Raw genomic sequence first — 16,885 nt, 5'->3', positions numbered from 1 at the left:
GTCCATTCCTTGTGAAGTTCGCTCAAATTTTTTAATTGATTTTGCTTGACAATCCTCATAAGGCTGCGGTTCTCTCGGTTTGATTGTGCATCTTTTTCTTCCACACTTTTTTCTTCCACTCAACTTTCTGTTAACATGCTTGGATACAGCACTCTGTGAACAGTCAGCTTCTTTGGCAATGAATGTTTGTGGCTTATCCTCCTTGTTAAGGGGGGTCAATGATTGTCTTCTGGACAACTGTCAGATCAGCAGTCTTCCCCATGATTGTGTAGCCTAGTGAACCAAACTGAGAGACCATTTTGAAGGCTCAGGAAACCTTTGCAGGTGTTTTGAGTAGATTAGCTGATTGGCATGTTCTAATTGGTTGAGATTTTGAGGGTTTTTGTTAAATGTGAGCCAAAATCATCACAATTAAAAGAACCAAAGAATTAAACTACTTCAGTCTGTGTGCATTGAATTTATTCAATACACAAGTTTCACAATTTGAGTTGACAACATTCTTATTTATTTAGATGCACCTGTAATGTTTGATTTGTGTTAGGTCTTCCCTTGTTTCTTATCTCTTTCTTCTTCTGCTTCTTCTATTCTGTTTTTCTGTATGCTTCCCTTTTCCTGCGATGTGTTAGTAATGTTGACACCAAGGAACTATGCGGTGAGTATCAGTATGTTGGTATGTTAAGAGTGGCAAAGAATAAAATTTTCTTCACGAACAAATATTTTTATTTGAATAGATTTGGTAATTAAGTGTAGACAATATGTGAACCTACTCTATGTGTATACTTTCAGTTTTAATATCAATGTCAATGGATAGTGTAACAATTTATAAAGTATTTAAAGTATTTTTGGGTCATTTTTGTTGACAATTAAATTTGTCTATGTTTTCAGTCTTCTGTATGGTTTGTGAGTTTGGAGAAATGCATAGTTTTGTTCTGCCTCATTTCTCTGTTCGTCAGACTACTTTGCCAACCACATGGGGGAATATGAAGGTGTTCTGGCCTCCCTAGAGACACTCAATCTGGCCATTCTCAAAGCCATGGACTTCACCAAAAAGGTTAGTGTGCCAAAAACTAAAAATTAAAGTGTCTCTGCTTCAATGACCTTCTGCATTTGTCAATTCAAGGTCCAATAACATGGATTCAGATTTTTAAAGACACGCACATTTCCATTTAAACAGCGCTGGTTTTGCTTGGCATCAGCTCCTGAATTATAGCTTGAATCATATGTATCTAAAACAGAAAGCCATCTCCTATAAGCATAGTACAGTAAATCTTTCCTCAGATGAGGAACAGATATTGAGAGAGGAGTGTGAGCAAGTTATTGCAGTCTCTCCTACTCGTCTAAATATAACCTTCCATTTCAAAGCTTGGCTTGCATATTCTGTTTGTGGTTTTCTTCTTATTAGCAAGCTGGTGCTCAGATAGACAGCACTGCAGATTATTGAACTGTGGCCATCCCAAATATGTGCCACTCTCTTTCTTTCAACTTCTAACTGAGTGTGTAATCTGTTTTATAGAAGACGTAAAAACCCAAACGCTCTATGTTCTTTTTCCTTCAGCTCTTCTTGTATGAGTCTTTGAGTGTATTCCTCCCTGCCCCTTGTATTTCACACTCCCCACCTTTTTAATATTGCAAGTTAGAGTTCTTAAATACCTGGCTGAGTGATGGTAATAAAATATCTTGCCCGATACGAACTGAGTTAAAATATAGGCCATTTGGGGTACAGTTATTATTGTTTGTTGTATCTGTGCACACATAAGATTCACAGTGATGGTTTCTGGGATCCAAAACCTGCTTATAGACCAACACTTGTGTTTTAATGCGGTTGGCTGATTGCAAACAAACCTACATTGATTTCAGAAAGCAAATTATAACACCCTGTGATTCTTCACCACCCCTACATTTGCATTTCTGGTGCTTTGTTAACAAAGCCACTCACAACTGTAAGTGTTGAGTGCATAATTTTGTCTTTGAATTCTCCTTTAATCTTTTTTATATTTTTTCTCTGTTGTTTCTTTTCAATTTCAATTCATCGTAGCGCCATTTTGGAGAATATGAGCTGACACAAGCAGTGTACACTCTTCTGTGTCAGCCGCGCTGCACGGATGTGCTGTTTTCGTTCAAATCAAAGCGTAAATACTGTACATGTAGAAAACGTATCTTTGTGTAGCAGCTGACACAATACCATACACAGTTTGTGTTCATAGATATTCTCCAAAATGGCATTACGGCGATGCAGAGAGACACAGAGGAGACACATTTTTGTATAAAGTCCTTTTTTTTTGTTTTCTTCGTGTACAAAAAGTATTCTCGTCGCTTCATAATGTAGGGATCCTCACTTCTGATTTGGACTTTGTCATTGGCCTGTCATACAGAAGCCTGTTTATACCTCAAAGTAAAAATGAAAGAAGGTTACATTGTGAAATGCATTATATAAAGTTTCAGTTATAAAATATCAATCCGGGACGCTGCGGAAGCCCCATCCTTCCCGAAGGAGGTCTCGGAGGCAAATACACATATAGCATCCGTTTAGGAGTATACAGAGAAATTTGAGGTGATTAAAAACCCTCTTGGGAAGGCAGAAGTCTGCCGGGGAAACACGGGCTCTAAGGCTATGCCATGGACTATAAACATACGAGTACCGCTTAGGTCTCAATAGGGAACCCACCCTTCCATGGTTCTCACAGATACATCATGAAGGCCTGGTGCCGGACGTTCCGCCGCGTCCAGCTGCTTAGGGTGATGGAGGATCTCAACAGGGTCTACAGTACAGACACTCTGGAGCAGTTTAAGCAAGCCGACACTAACCGGGGCCTCTCAGTGCCACTACCCGTTTGAGGTGAGAACACAGGAGGATACCGACTCTACACGAAGGCTATAGAACCTAGTGAACGTGTTAGGGGTCGCCCAGCCCGCAGCTCTACAAATATCTGTCAGTGAGGCGCCACGAGCCAGCGCCCAGGAGGATGGAACACTTCTACTTGAGTGAGCTCGCAATGGGCAGGGCACATCCTGAGCCTGATAAGCCAGGGTTATGGCATCCACAATCCAGTAGGTCATCCTCTGCTTAGAGACGGCACTCCCTTTCTGCCGGCCTCCGTAACAGACAAAGAGCTGGTCTGAGGTCCTGAAGCTTTGTGTCCGGTCTACGTAGCACCTTAATGCTCGGACGGGACAAAGCAAAGCCAGGGCTGGGTCTGCCTCCTCCAGGGGCAGCGCTTGCAGGTTCACCACTCGGTCTTTGAAGGGTGTAGTGGGAACCTTGGGCACGTAGCCAGGCCGGGGCGTCAGGATTACCTGGGAGACACCCGGCCCGAACTCTAGGCACAAATCGTCGACCGAAAATGCATGCAGGTCCCCTACCCTCTTGATGGAGGCCAGTGCAAGCAGGAGCAGAGTTTTCAATGAAAGGAACTTTAGCTCAACTGAATGCAAAGGCTCGAATGGGCCCTGCTGTAGTGATTTAAGCACTAGAGACAGGTCCCAAGAGGGTGTACAGGGGGGCCGGGAAGGATTTAACCTCCTAGCCCCTCTAAGGAACCTGATGATGAGGTCATGCTTACCCAAAGACTTCCCATTCACAGGGTCATGGTACGCAGCAATAGCAGCAACCTGGACTTTGAGGGTGGAGGGAGACAGCCCTTGCTGCAGGAAGGACAGCACGCCCGCAATCGGGCATCTTCGGGGGTATTCTCGGCGAGAAGAACACCACTCGATGAACAGGTTCCACTTCAAGGTGTAAGCGTGTCTCATAGACGGTGCTCTTGCCGAAGTGATGGTGTTCGCTACCTCTTGGGGTAGGTCACCTAGAACCTCCGCGTCCCATCCAGGGACCAGACATGGAGTTTCCAAAGGTCTGGACGTGGGTGCCAAATGGTGCCCCATCTCTGAGTCAGTAGATCCTTCCTCAGAGGAATTGGCCAAGGAGGGGCTGTCACAAGGAGCACTAGTTCGGGGAACCAGGTCCACGTGGGCCAATACGGCACTACTAGCAAGACTTGCTCCTCGTCCTGCTGGACTTTGCACAGTGTCTGTGCGAGAAGGCTCACTGGGGGAAATGCCTACTTGCGTAGGTCCCGCGGCCAACTGTGTGCCACTACGTCCATGCCGAGAGTTCCCTCGGTCAGGGAGTAGAACAACTGGCAGTGAGTCGCCATTCTCCCAGGAGCATTGCTCGAGACAGCTCGTCAGCTGTACGAATGAGCAGGCCTGGAATGTGAACGGCACGAAGTGAACTCAGTACCTTCTGACTCCAAAGGAGGAGGTGGCAGGCGAGTTGCGACATGCGACGAGAGCGCAGACCACCTTGTCGGTTGATGTACGCAACGGTCGCAGTGTTGTCCATTCAGACCAGCACATGCTTGCCTCATAAGAGACCTTTGAGATGGTTGAAGGCAAGGTGTGCTGCTAACAACTCTAGGCAATTGATGTGCCACTGCAGCTGCGGGCCCATCCAAACCCCTGAGACTGCATGCCCGTTGTACGTGGCCCCCCTACTGGCAGAAGTCAGATCGCGGCCGCGGCAACGGTTCGCAGCTCCGAGATGGTCATATTCCCGCAGTGAGAACATGACTCGTCCACGAAAGCCACCTCAGCATGCTCGACGCCCAGGCACGTGAGGCAGCGATCGTGACCATCACCCGTTGCCAGGTAACGACCGCACCCAGAAACGCACAGGTGAAACGGCATCCTTATAAGGACTCGACACAGGAACGACCACCGCTGAAGCGCCGTCTCGCCAACACACGAAGCTTCCGAGAGCGTGCTGAACTCGTAGTTCACAGCAGACACAGTTGAGCAGAGCGATACTAACGCTCGGCTCCAAAGCGAAAAGCTGGAATGCATTGCACCTGCTGCCTTCTTATACTCACGCAGTGATCAGCAGCAGCTGGATGCAATAATTGCATGCCAATGTGCATTGGCTCGTTTAGTTTACACTCAAAGTAGTTTGGTCTATCAAAGAGATATTCCATATTCGTCGGTCACCGACGTGGCGTCGAGAGTGACCGACTGAAAGGGAACCTGGGCTTCCATACCACCTCAGCAGTGCCACAAACTGATCACCTCCATGCCACGCCGAGTTGAGGCAGTTATTAAAGTAAAAGGAGCCCCTACCAAGTATTCAGTACATGTACAGTAACTGAACATATTTTCCAGAAGGCCAACATTTAACTAAAAATTTTTATTGGTGTTATTAAGTATTCTAATTTGTTGAGAAAGTGAATTGGTGGGTTTTTGTTAAATGTGAGCCTAAATCATCACAATTAAAAGATCCAAAGACTTAAACTACTTAAGTCTGTGTGCATTGAATTTATTTAGTACACAAGTTTCACAATTTAAGTTGAATTACTGAAATAAATGAACTTTTCCATGACATTCTAATTTATTGAGATGCACCTGTATACTGCACATTGTAGATTGTCAATGTATTTTAAAGACAAAGATACTTTAAGTATCTGTGGCAAAACTCACCTTGGTTGCCTTCAGAATCTCAGAGGAAGATTTTCTGAAGTTCCAGAAAGAGCCCTGTTTTTATACTTTACTTGGAGTCAAGCGTTTATGTCACGAGAATGATACTGGATATGATTGTTTGATCTCTAGCTTCTGTACATATAATGTAAAATTTAAATATGGAAACTTGGGTAAGATGAGCCTGTCTAGAAGGACAATATTAAGTTAACGAAATAATAACTGTAAGTAGATAGATTTTAAGGACAAGGAGAAAAAAATTTATTGACGCAAATTGTAAATTATAATCCTTTTTTATATAAACTTTTTTAGAAACATCCAGTGTTTTCCTTTCTAACTGTTTCTTGTAGGAAGAAAGAATGACAAAGTGTCTTGAACGTGGCTACAACACAATACTAACTACTAATACAACACAGTCAAGCCTTTTTGTGCATGCCTTAGACAGTAATTATTTACATTTACATTTATTCATTTAGCAGACACTTTTATCCAAAGTGACTTACAATGCATTGTGAACAGTAGGGGTGGGAATCACCAGAGGCCTCACGATATTGTCATGATACTTGTGTAACAATACAATATTATTGTGATTTTAAATATATTGCGATATTTTGTGATATATTGTAATTTATTACCTTTTTCCAACTTCAAATGATGTCCCCAAAGGAAAACTTTGGCAACATCTGTTTTACCTAAAAAGAAACATTTCTCAGTTTATCTCACTTCAGTTTTTTTGGCTGCAGTGCAAAATGGGATTGTCAAACAGACAAACTGACAAACACTTTCATGAAAACCTGTTATAAATGTTGTATGCACCTGGCAAACTCAATTTTGTATTGCAGTTTAATCTAGTCCACCTTAATTAAAAATAAACAGGTAAGCACGGCTGTGCTACAGTACTACAGGAACTTTGAACAATGCAACTTAAGTCTAGGGCTGCACAATTAATCGAAATTAAATCACAAAGGTGATAAATCACAATTAGGCAGAAGCTGTGATTGTTATATGTATCTTTCAGAGAAGCACGGTTCTGTGATTAGTTGTAAATAGGCCAGAAGACGCTCTTGCACTGAAACTCCCAAATATGCCCTAAAGAACAAATCGCTGCAGCTGAATAAACAGAGGATTAACTTTCACTGATTCAACATGACTAATAAACACATGACTACGACAATATATGGTTTATCTGAGTTCACCTTATGATAATTTTTATTCTAATAAAGTATATAATAATGCAGTGCTAATTGACAGCCTTTATCACTGCTTAGAATACTATAAAATGTTGCGTACCTTATTTTGTGTAAGAGGCCACATCATCTTATACAAGGATATATATAAAACACTCGACTGATGTTATGAAGTGAGTTTGGAGTAAAAACGTTGTTAAATGTGGCGCTTTTCAATAACGTACATGCATTGATTATGAATGAAATTTTGTGTAGCTTGTCAGTGAACTACGGCTCTGTGTATAAATGCTGCTCCATCTGAAAGCATGGATGATTTAAACGTGGACGAGGCTTTCCTGATAACTTTCCGTGATGCCGCCATCTTTATTTTACTAAATTACTGCATGTGACCCAACTAAATATAAAGCCTACTGATAAAGGACACCGTCAACAGCATTGACGGCAAAATAGACTATGTTTGACAGGTGCAATATGCCAGTGTGTCACCTGCCTAAGGCATCACGCGAGTGTGAACATCACTACAACTAGGAAAAAGATTCTAGGACCGTAATTCAAACGCAGCTCCCGTCGGCATTTAAACAGACCTTTGCTCTTAATTCTGATCGGTCCAACGCAATAACAAAATCTGACCAGGTCTAAAAACTTAAACTGTTGATGCTGCACTTTACACTTTGGAAAAGTTATATATATTTTTTAAATATGAGCAGGCCTACAAGCTGGGATTGGTAATGCTGCACTGTAATCATAGTTATTTATTTATATTTTTCATTATATTTTATTATATGATATTGGTGTGAGACTGAGAGTATTTTATTTAGTGGAGAACTTTGCAGCAGTATTTTATTTCTTATTCTTTTTTTATTTTATATATATTTTATTAAAAAGTATTTTTTTTAAAGTGTAAACAAATTGTTAAAAAAAGTTTATAGTAATAAACAACCTGCAGTTTAATGTTTGCATTTCTTTCCCTTACTGTACCAAAAATGAACCGAACCGTGACTTTAAAACTGAGGTACATACCGAACTGTGATTTTTACGTACCGTTACACCCCTACCGTACACCGTAATAAAAATTATGTAGAAATAGCCTTTTTTTTAAGACAACTATCTATTCCGAGGTGTAATATTTGGTAATACTTTATTTTAGGGTCTCTTAACTAGTTGCTTATTAGCATGCATATTAATAGAATATTAGCCATTTATTAGTAGCAATTAAGCACAGGTTAATTCCTAATCCTACCCAATACCTAAATTTAACAACTAACTAACTATTAATAAGCAGCAAATTAGGAATTTATTGAGGGGAAAGTCATGGTAAATAGTGAATAAGTGTTCCCTATTCTAAAGTGTTACCTGATATGTTTGTATAATAGAAGGACAGGTTCTTAGAAAAGGTGTTTCTGAGAAAACCAAGAAGACCAACAAAACCTTAAGCTAATCGTGATTACAATCATTGATGATTGAGATAATATTATTTGAATGAAACAATGAAGGGTTTATAGGATTTTAAAGAAGTACGGTACGTTTTTGTAACTAAATACAGAATTTAATACAAAAGTGGAAAATATGCTGTATTCTGTTTCATTAGATTCGCATTTTGATAAAAGGCAAATTGCTTGTGCCACTGTTGAGTTTGAGTTACAGGCCCTAGTTATTGACGTTTAAAAATTCAACATCTCAGCAACTGTCAACCAAAATTATATTTACACACATGAACAGGAAACTTAACCCATAAATAATCATAAACTATGATATACGAAATTTTATCACTTCTCCACATCAGATATATAATTTCAGTCCCCAGATCCTTGATCCTGTCAGAAGATAACAGTTTTAGATATATGGTCTCCACCTTATTTTTCAACGAGGAAGTAAGCTGTTTTCTGTGAATGTGTGAGACTTACGATTCATTAGCCACTTCTGGGAAATAATAATAAGAAAAAGGTCTGAGAGCAACGCGGCCCCCTCAAGCACGGGGCCCAGTGCAACCGCACCGGTTGCATCCCTAAAGGATGGCCCTGCATTACGCTCTGCTTGTTGTTATTATGTCAGAAAGGTTTAAAAAGTTGTATTGTATATATGAAGCGACATTTGTTAATGTTAAAAAGATTAAGTTTGGCCGAATTCCACTACAAAGCATCAGGTTTAACATTGAAATAGAGCGAGGTAAAACTTTTAATTTCTTACAGTTTTTTAAAATATGTTAAACAGCTTAAAGTAATATCCAGTAATGAAAATCTCTCTACACTTTTCCTCAAATGTTGCCATTTTGAAAATATAGTACCATTCATGTGACTCATGTATTTTCAAACTGTATGTGATGAGACATGAAATATTTTGCATTGTCAACCAGTTGGGCATACAAAAAAGATTGAATTTGCAAATAGTTTAAAATGATTACTTCTCGATATACAATTGGACATATAATTTTTGGAGCCCTGCACATGACATGCAATGAAAAAAGTAGGCTAAATCGTGTGCACGATTTAGTGATTCGTTTCCACGGACAAAAATCATTTCAGTAAGCTACTTATGGTTCTAGTTATGGTAATGACATTATATTTTTGGGACAGAAAAATAAACTGCAAACTAAAAGGAATATGCATACCATCAAACAATCATTGATTGGTCTGCTAAATTATTAATCAGAAATCACCATGCCCAGTGCATCATTTCAGCCAAATCTAAACAATCCATTTTAATGCATTTCAACTGTCCAAAATGTTATATTTTTATATCCACAGTGGAAATAATGGTGATTACAGTAATAAACATAAATGCACATGCAGAGGTGTACACAAAATTATTGTAAACGTCATACAGTAATAAATACATAAATATATACATACAGTACTTTTTTAATACATGAAATAATCCATATTTACAGGTGCTTCTCAAAATTAGAATGTCATGGAAAAGTTCATTTATTTCAGTAATTCAACTCAAATTGTGAAACTCGTGTATTAAATAAATTCAATGCACACAGACTGAAGTAGTTTAAGTCTTTGGATCCTTTAATTGTGATGATTTAGGCTAACATTTAACAAAAACCCACCAACTCACTATCTCAACAAATTATAATACTTCATAAGACCAATAAAAAAAAACATTTTTAGTTAAATGTTGGCCTTCTGGAAAGTATGTTCAGTTACTGTACATGTACTCAATATTTGGTGGGGGCTCCTTTTGCTTTAATAACTGCCTCAATTCGGCGTGACATGGAGGTGATCAGTTTGTGGCACTGCTGAGGTGGGATGGAAGCCCAGGTTTTTTTGACTGTGGCCTTCAGCTCATCTGCATTGTTTGGTCTCTTGTTTCTCATTTTCCTCTTGACAAAAGCCCATTGATTCTCTCTGGGGTTCAGATCTGGTGAGTTTGCTGGCCAGTCAAGCACACCAACACCATGGTCATTTAACCAACTTTTGGTACTTTTGGCAGTGTGGGCAGGTGCCAAATCCTGCTGGAAAATGAAATCAGCATCTACAAAAGGCTGGTCAGTAGAAGGAAGCATGAAGTGCTCCAAAATTTCTTGGTAAACGGGTGCAGGGACTTTGGTTTTCAAAAAACCCAATGGACCAACACCAGCAGATGACATTGCTCCCCAAATCATTACAGACTGTGTAAACTTAACACTGGACTTCAAGCAACTTGAGCTATGAGCTTCTCCACCCTTCCTCCAGACTCTAGGACCTTGGTTTCCAATGAAATACAAAACTTGTTCTCATTTGAAAAGAGGACTTTGGACCACTGGGCAACAGTTCTTCTTCTCCTTAGCCCAGGTAAGACGACTCAGGAGTGGCTTAACAAGAGGAATATGACAACTGTATCCCAATTCCTTGACACATCTGTGTGTGGTGGCTCTTGATGCCTTGTCTCCAGCCTCAGTTTATTCCTTGTGAATTTCACTCAAATTCTTGAATCGATTTCGCTTAACAATCCTAATAAGGCTGTGGTTCTCTCGGTTGGTTGTGCATCTTTTTTTTTTTTCTCCACACTTTTTCCTTCCACTTTCTGTTAACATGCTTGGATACAGCACTCTGTGAACAGCCAGCTTCTTTGGCAATAAATATTTGTGGCTTACCGTCCTTGTGAAGGGTGTCAATGATTGTCTTCTGGACAACTGTCAGATCAGCAGTCTTCCCCATGATTGTGTAGCCTAGTGAACCAAACTAAAAAACCATTTTGAAGGCTCAGGAAACGTTGCAGATGTTTTAAATTGATTAGCTGATTGGCATGTCACCATATTCTTATTTGTTGAGATAAAAATGAAAAGTGAGCCAAATCATCACAATTAAAAGAACCAAAGACTTAAATTACTCTTTTACTCTTCGGTCTGTTTGCATTGAATTTATTTAATACACGAGTTTCACAATTTGATTTGGTCTGGAATCTATGGCAGCTATCATTGGCCAAGGCCCACCCATGAGGCTGTTTTAACAACGTATCAAACAACCAATCACAGTTCATTTCGTTAAATCTCGTAACATCACTATAAAATCTCTGTATCAGAAATGTCGCCACAATAACAGACTGGTGTGTAAAACTCTCTAACATATTTTAAAGATTCTATGCCAAGGACTTTAAATATTTGACTAAGCTAAATCAAATTAGCTTTTGCGTCTGATTGCGCGAATACTGTCAAAAACAATGTTTACAAATAAACACTGTTGGTTATGTCTAAAGTGAAAGTAAACTGCTGCCAGTATACTAGATGCCTGCCAGCTGCCGTATAGTTCACCCAAAGTTATACTCATTTACTCATATTGTCCTAAACCTGTATTAATTACTTCAAGTTATTTTGAAGAAAGTGGGTAACAAAACAGTTGCTTGACTTTGCCCATTGACTTTGATTTGAGAAAAAAAAAACAGATTTTTTTACAGAATTTACTTTTTTTTTATTTCTTTAATGTTAATAAAACAACAAAACACAGAGAAAAAATTCACTCACTGCTCTTGACTGAAGAACTTTAATACAGTTGCTTTAATAAGAATTAATCTGTAATTTACACAATGAAGTGTATAGTGTTTTATTTTTATATTTGTTTATTCAATTTCTTATATACTGCTGCTAAATACACTTACTGTGCACTGTGATAAATAAAGCTCTGTTTGTTTTATATTATGTGTATGTTTGTTCTTATTTTTTTAATAACAAAGAAAAAATAAAGACATATTTATCTTCCTCCACTTTGTCCTAAATATCTGCTTTTCTTTTTAAATTTATATTTTGTTACCTTGTAAGGCTTTGATATTTATCAATATTCTATATTTTCTATACTACTCTAATTTAATAGTTATTTTTCTTTAGTAGCATATTGACTAATCTAATAGTTATATATATAAAAAATAAAAAAAAGGTTTATATAACTTTATATTACTCTATTACAGTACCAGAAAGAAGGTAAACATAATATCTTAAATTAAACATATAATTTTAATCAGTAATTTTGGCTTTACCTACTAAAAATATAAATAATTATTTTACAACTTTGGAAACAGGTTGTGCTATAATTACACTTAAAGTTTTTCTCACGCAGTTAAAGTTTATCTTTATACATAAATACATATTTGACAGGTTTGAAACCCCCTGTAGTATGGAATGTAAAATGAGACAGACAGAATGTTTAATATGCAAGCCTGTTGTCTTTTGGTTCAGTTAACACACATTTGTATTTTACAAACTAATAAACATTATTAATTAGGTGAGAGTGCAAACAAAACAACAACAACAACAAAGCAGCTCTTCATAAGGCCAGTAGATGTTGCACTGGATGTGTAGATATGTGTTTGTGTGTATCTGAGTGGATGAGATGGAAAGAGAGACAGACACTGTCATTTACGCAGAAGTGTAATGTGATATATACCAGATGCTCTGCAAAGTGTTGGTGTAACAGCAACTGTCATCTAATACACAGGGTAGCAGCAAATCCACAGACTGCTTCTCCAGCAATGAAGATGGCAATGTTGTAGAATATGTTAGGGCTGAGAAACATTTTCACTTCATAAGAGATCAGCATTTTAAAAATGTAGAACTATTAGCTACTCAGAGTTAAGTAATATCACACACAGTTTAGTAAAGAAGAATTTTAGATTTAGATTGAATAACTTACATTCAGATAAAATGTGTCCGGTTTGTTTTTAAATATGTATGTTTAATCTGCTGACAAAATAATAATGAATAAATTTTTAATAGCATAACACTAAGCTTTGTGTGCCAAGTAAAGCATGGAACGCAGTATGTGAGTGGACTGGAGTAAAAACAGCGTTCTGTAATCTCTCTTTCCCATTACTAGATTTGAACCTTTGGCATTAAACTGAGTAACATACGCTACAGCAGCTTTGTTTATTCAGTGTCTTCTCCATTACTGCCAAGTCTCTGGAGATTCAAACCCATCCACTAGCTGAGTAGCAGAGCCATGAGACTGATGTCTGTCTGAAGGCGGATAATCAAATAGCCCCAAATCAAAGCAATGTTTGCAACAGGCATTGATATTGATAAGTGTTGGTGTCCCCTTGCGCTTCTTCATTACTCAAAATCTAGTCCTCTGTTCTCTGGAGAAGGTTAAAGGCTGCTGCTTGTTATTAATGTAAATGTGTTATTTTCATACAGCCTATAAAATATTAATGTTCTTGCACACCAGGCATCAATTTGCACTTATGTGCATTTTAGTGATGTGTGGTGTGTATGGAGAGACATACTTCTATTGCAGCAATGGTGGAAATTAAATGAAATTAACTCATTTCCCAAATGCCTAAAGCAGATTTAGATTTTTAAAATGCTGTGTATAGACTACCATTCTTTTTATGGTCTCTAATAGGATCTTATCCTTTAACTATGCCATGGTTAATTTATCTGATGTGTAGCCATTGGGCTAATATCTTTTGTAGATTATAGACAGCAATATCCACTCCCCATTCAAAGCAGTCTGTAATTGCTATGCTCTATTTGCATTTCCCGCTCTGAGTTTGCTCATTCATGTTGCCTTTATATCATCACCAAAATGCTTGTGTAAGTATTATGGCTGTCAGATAAATGAATCATGCTTAATTGTATCCTAAACAAACGCTTGTGTGTACATAATATGTGTGTGTACTGTGTATATTTATATATAAATACACACAGTACATACACAAACTATGTAAACACAAACGTTTATTTTGGATGTGATTAGTCATGATTAATCAATTTGACACCCTTAAAAGTTTATGAAAACCAATATGTAGAATCAGTTTAACTGATTATTGGATCGCTTCATTCTAGTAATCAACCAGTGCTGACTTTTTATGAGCAAGACTGATACTGTATATTTTTATGTTTATGCAAGTATCCGATAACTGATCCGATAATGCAGAAGCAAATAAAAATTCTAGTTTTATTCACACATTTTCACACATAAAAAAAATAAATTAAAAAATCATCTCCATTACAACTATACTATGTATTTAAAATGTATTATTATTAGAAATGTATTCCAACAGGGATCAAACAAAACTGCCTTTTTATGAAAATACTAATTGCAGGATATTTTTGGTTTATGATATATGTATGAGTATATGATATGATATGCAATTTTATTTTTATTCTCAAATTTTCATTCAAAAAATAAAATCTATAATTAATAGTTTAAAATATAAAATATATACATTATTAGAGATAGTATTTAGTTTAGTGCTTCCGGCACAAATTATTACATTATTACTTTTATGAAACCAATTATAGGTGTGTCTGCTGTAATGGCTTATTTTTCCATGTAAAAGCTATAGTTACAGCCAAAAATAAGCAACATCTGTGCTCTTCCACAACATTCACACACTCTGTAACTGTGTTTTTGCAGTTTGTCTTTTGGGAATGCGTGAAGAAAGAACGATTCTTTCTCTCGGTTTCTTCTCTCTACCATGCTTCTCATTAAGTCTCTCAACCGCATTTGCTGACATCCCACTGAACAAATGAGCTCAACAGAAGAGCGTTGATGTCAGAAAAGAGGACAGCTCTCTCTTTCTGTCTCAAACTGTCAGAGCAGAGAGCAAAGGAAGTAGATCAGAGCCAACGACTGCGACAAAAACACTGTCAGCAGACTCATGTAATCTGTACGAGCAACTTCTGTGTCGTTCACACATCATCTTGACATTACCGGCTTGCCGCTTGTCCTCTGCATATTTTCGAAATGAATGGGACTAGTCTAAAACAGTGTATTGCCAGTGTATTTCCGGAGAACATACAGAACATTTTCCAAATATCAGCCACACTACAGATCACTGACTGCACATATAGAATGGCAGATGTTCTATACTGTAGTCTCCTGGTGTGCGCTTTCTTTCTCTCTCACAAAACATGTATGGTTTACTGTTGTAAATATGAAGGATGATGGCAATTAAAATGTCAGAAATCCTACTTTGAGAGAACTCTACAACTGAAACGAAAGTTCAACATTTACTGAAGTCAAAAACTCCAGAAAGTGAACCAAATCCCACCCAAACAAAATCCTATCATGCAAATAAATAAAGGCATTTGTTTTTCAAAAAAGTGGACAAGAGTCATCATCACCCCTACCATATAGTGTGCTGAAGCTTCATACGTCAAGAACATGTTTTTAATTGGCCATTCAGAAACTGGAGGTGGCTGAAGCAGGATGCCATTGGAGGGAAGATGATAGGAAGGAAAGAAAAGCAAGAATTCCTTAAACACATTTCATCTTTCCTTAGCCTGTCTTGCACACACAGTTTTAATGAGCTCTTCTCATTAGCTGTTGCTTAGTTCAAGCGCTTGGACTTTGCCCACACATTCACACACTGTGCCTCTTGTTAAGTCTTCAAATAGAGAACGCTTACTCTTCAGTTAACTCCTTGCAGTTTTTTATGAATTTTTTTTTATTTGAGGCTATGATTTGGGTTTAGCAGTGTTAACAATGACACAGATTAAATTTCTTATCATCTCTTCTCAAATCGTTCTGTACGGTTTCCGTTCAGTTGCATTTCTTTTAGCTCATTTCTGCCTGCTTCAATTATGTGTGTTTTTTCATGCACTAAAATGAGCACACTTGTCAGTGGATGAACAGCAGTTGTTGTAGGAGTTACTTTTTTTTTTTAAATGTAAATGAAGAAGTTAATTAGCATGCCAAGCTGGTAGCTGTCGCGTTTTGAACAGGTTGGCTGTGCAGTGCACTCTGAAGCCTTTGTTTGATGCCAGAGTTGATATTAATGAGCCTGTCACATGACAAACAGTAATTATGCTTACAGGAGGGGATTTTGACAGGTAAATGGGGACTGGGGACTGTTTTATACCAGTTTTCAGTTGTTTTTCTATCTTGACAGGATTAGATTGAGGACAGCGTTAGGTTTTTGGACCCTGAGGTTTCCTGCCAGCTTTGATTCTCTGCATGTTAAAGGGACTGGATAGATGTAGGCTATGGAGCACATCAGTTGGGTTCATTATTAATTTTATCCATATAGACATACCATAAGATACCATAAACTCTAAGATTGTAAAGTGATTATATTACTGTCAGTAATCAACAAATCTGTGTGACATACACTACAATTAAAACCCAAACTTTTTTGTTAATTTATATGCTAATATGCTTTACCAAAATGGCTTTGTTTATGTGTATTGGTTGATGAAAGACAAGTTAATCTCTGTGCCTTATTTTTTATGCTTGGTCAATACATACAGTTTCTCATAGCCCCCTGCTGTGAGAATCTGAGGCCCCAAATAGAGATGAAGGACATTTCCTGAAGCTAATGTTTTCTTAGCCACAGAAGATGCTACAGAACTTCTCTCCCCTTTCATTTCATGCTGACCTGAGGTGAGGGGGTTTGGCCATTGTTATGTTGTAGACATATATTACACATCTCCTGTGTTCAGTCACTCTCACGTGTTCATTTGCTTCTGGTTGCACAATGTTACCCCGGTTACCTAGTTTCCCTGGTAACCACTTATGGCAATTGAGGGTTATTTTGGAGAACATCATATGGTGTGCTTATAGATCTACTTTGGGTTTTCTTAGATATGTTTTGTCATGTCAGTAATAAAATGAATGATTAGTTGATTGAAATGTTTCTACTCATTGCCTTAAAATCTCTTACTGTAATTTAGTCATTGATATCCATGACCGTATTGAAGGGGCACCTATTTTGTGAATGATATATTTACTTTTGCACTTTACTTCAGTTATAAAACCCCAAGTCAGCACTTACAACCTCTCAGATCTGGCAATACAACTTCATATCCTGGC

At 38.0% G+C, this 16,885-nt stretch overlaps 1 protein-coding gene across 4 annotated transcripts in view; it reads left to right on the top strand.

Annotated features, from left to right (window-relative positions):
* Positions 1–16,885, top strand: part of LOC132101472 (N-terminal EF-hand calcium-binding protein 2-like) — a 99,019-nt gene that overhangs the window by 47,228 nt on the left and 34,906 nt on the right. For all 4 annotated transcript variants that reach the window (XM_059506473.1, XM_059506471.1, XM_059506472.1 and 1 more), the window contains exons 4-5: positions 627–652; positions 954–1,051. In XM_059506473.1, the coding sequence (XP_059362456.1) occupies positions 627–652; positions 954–1,051 (124 nt within the window). The remainder of the gene's footprint in view (positions 1–626; positions 653–953; positions 1,052–16,885) is intronic.

Source organism: Carassius carassius, chromosome 23 (genome assembly GCF_963082965.1).
Source record: "Carassius carassius chromosome 23, fCarCar2.1, whole genome shotgun sequence".
In the NCBI taxonomy this organism is placed as follows: Eukaryota; Metazoa; Chordata; class Actinopteri; order Cypriniformes; family Cyprinidae; genus Carassius; species Carassius carassius.
This window is presented reverse-complemented; position numbering and strand designations above follow the sequence as displayed.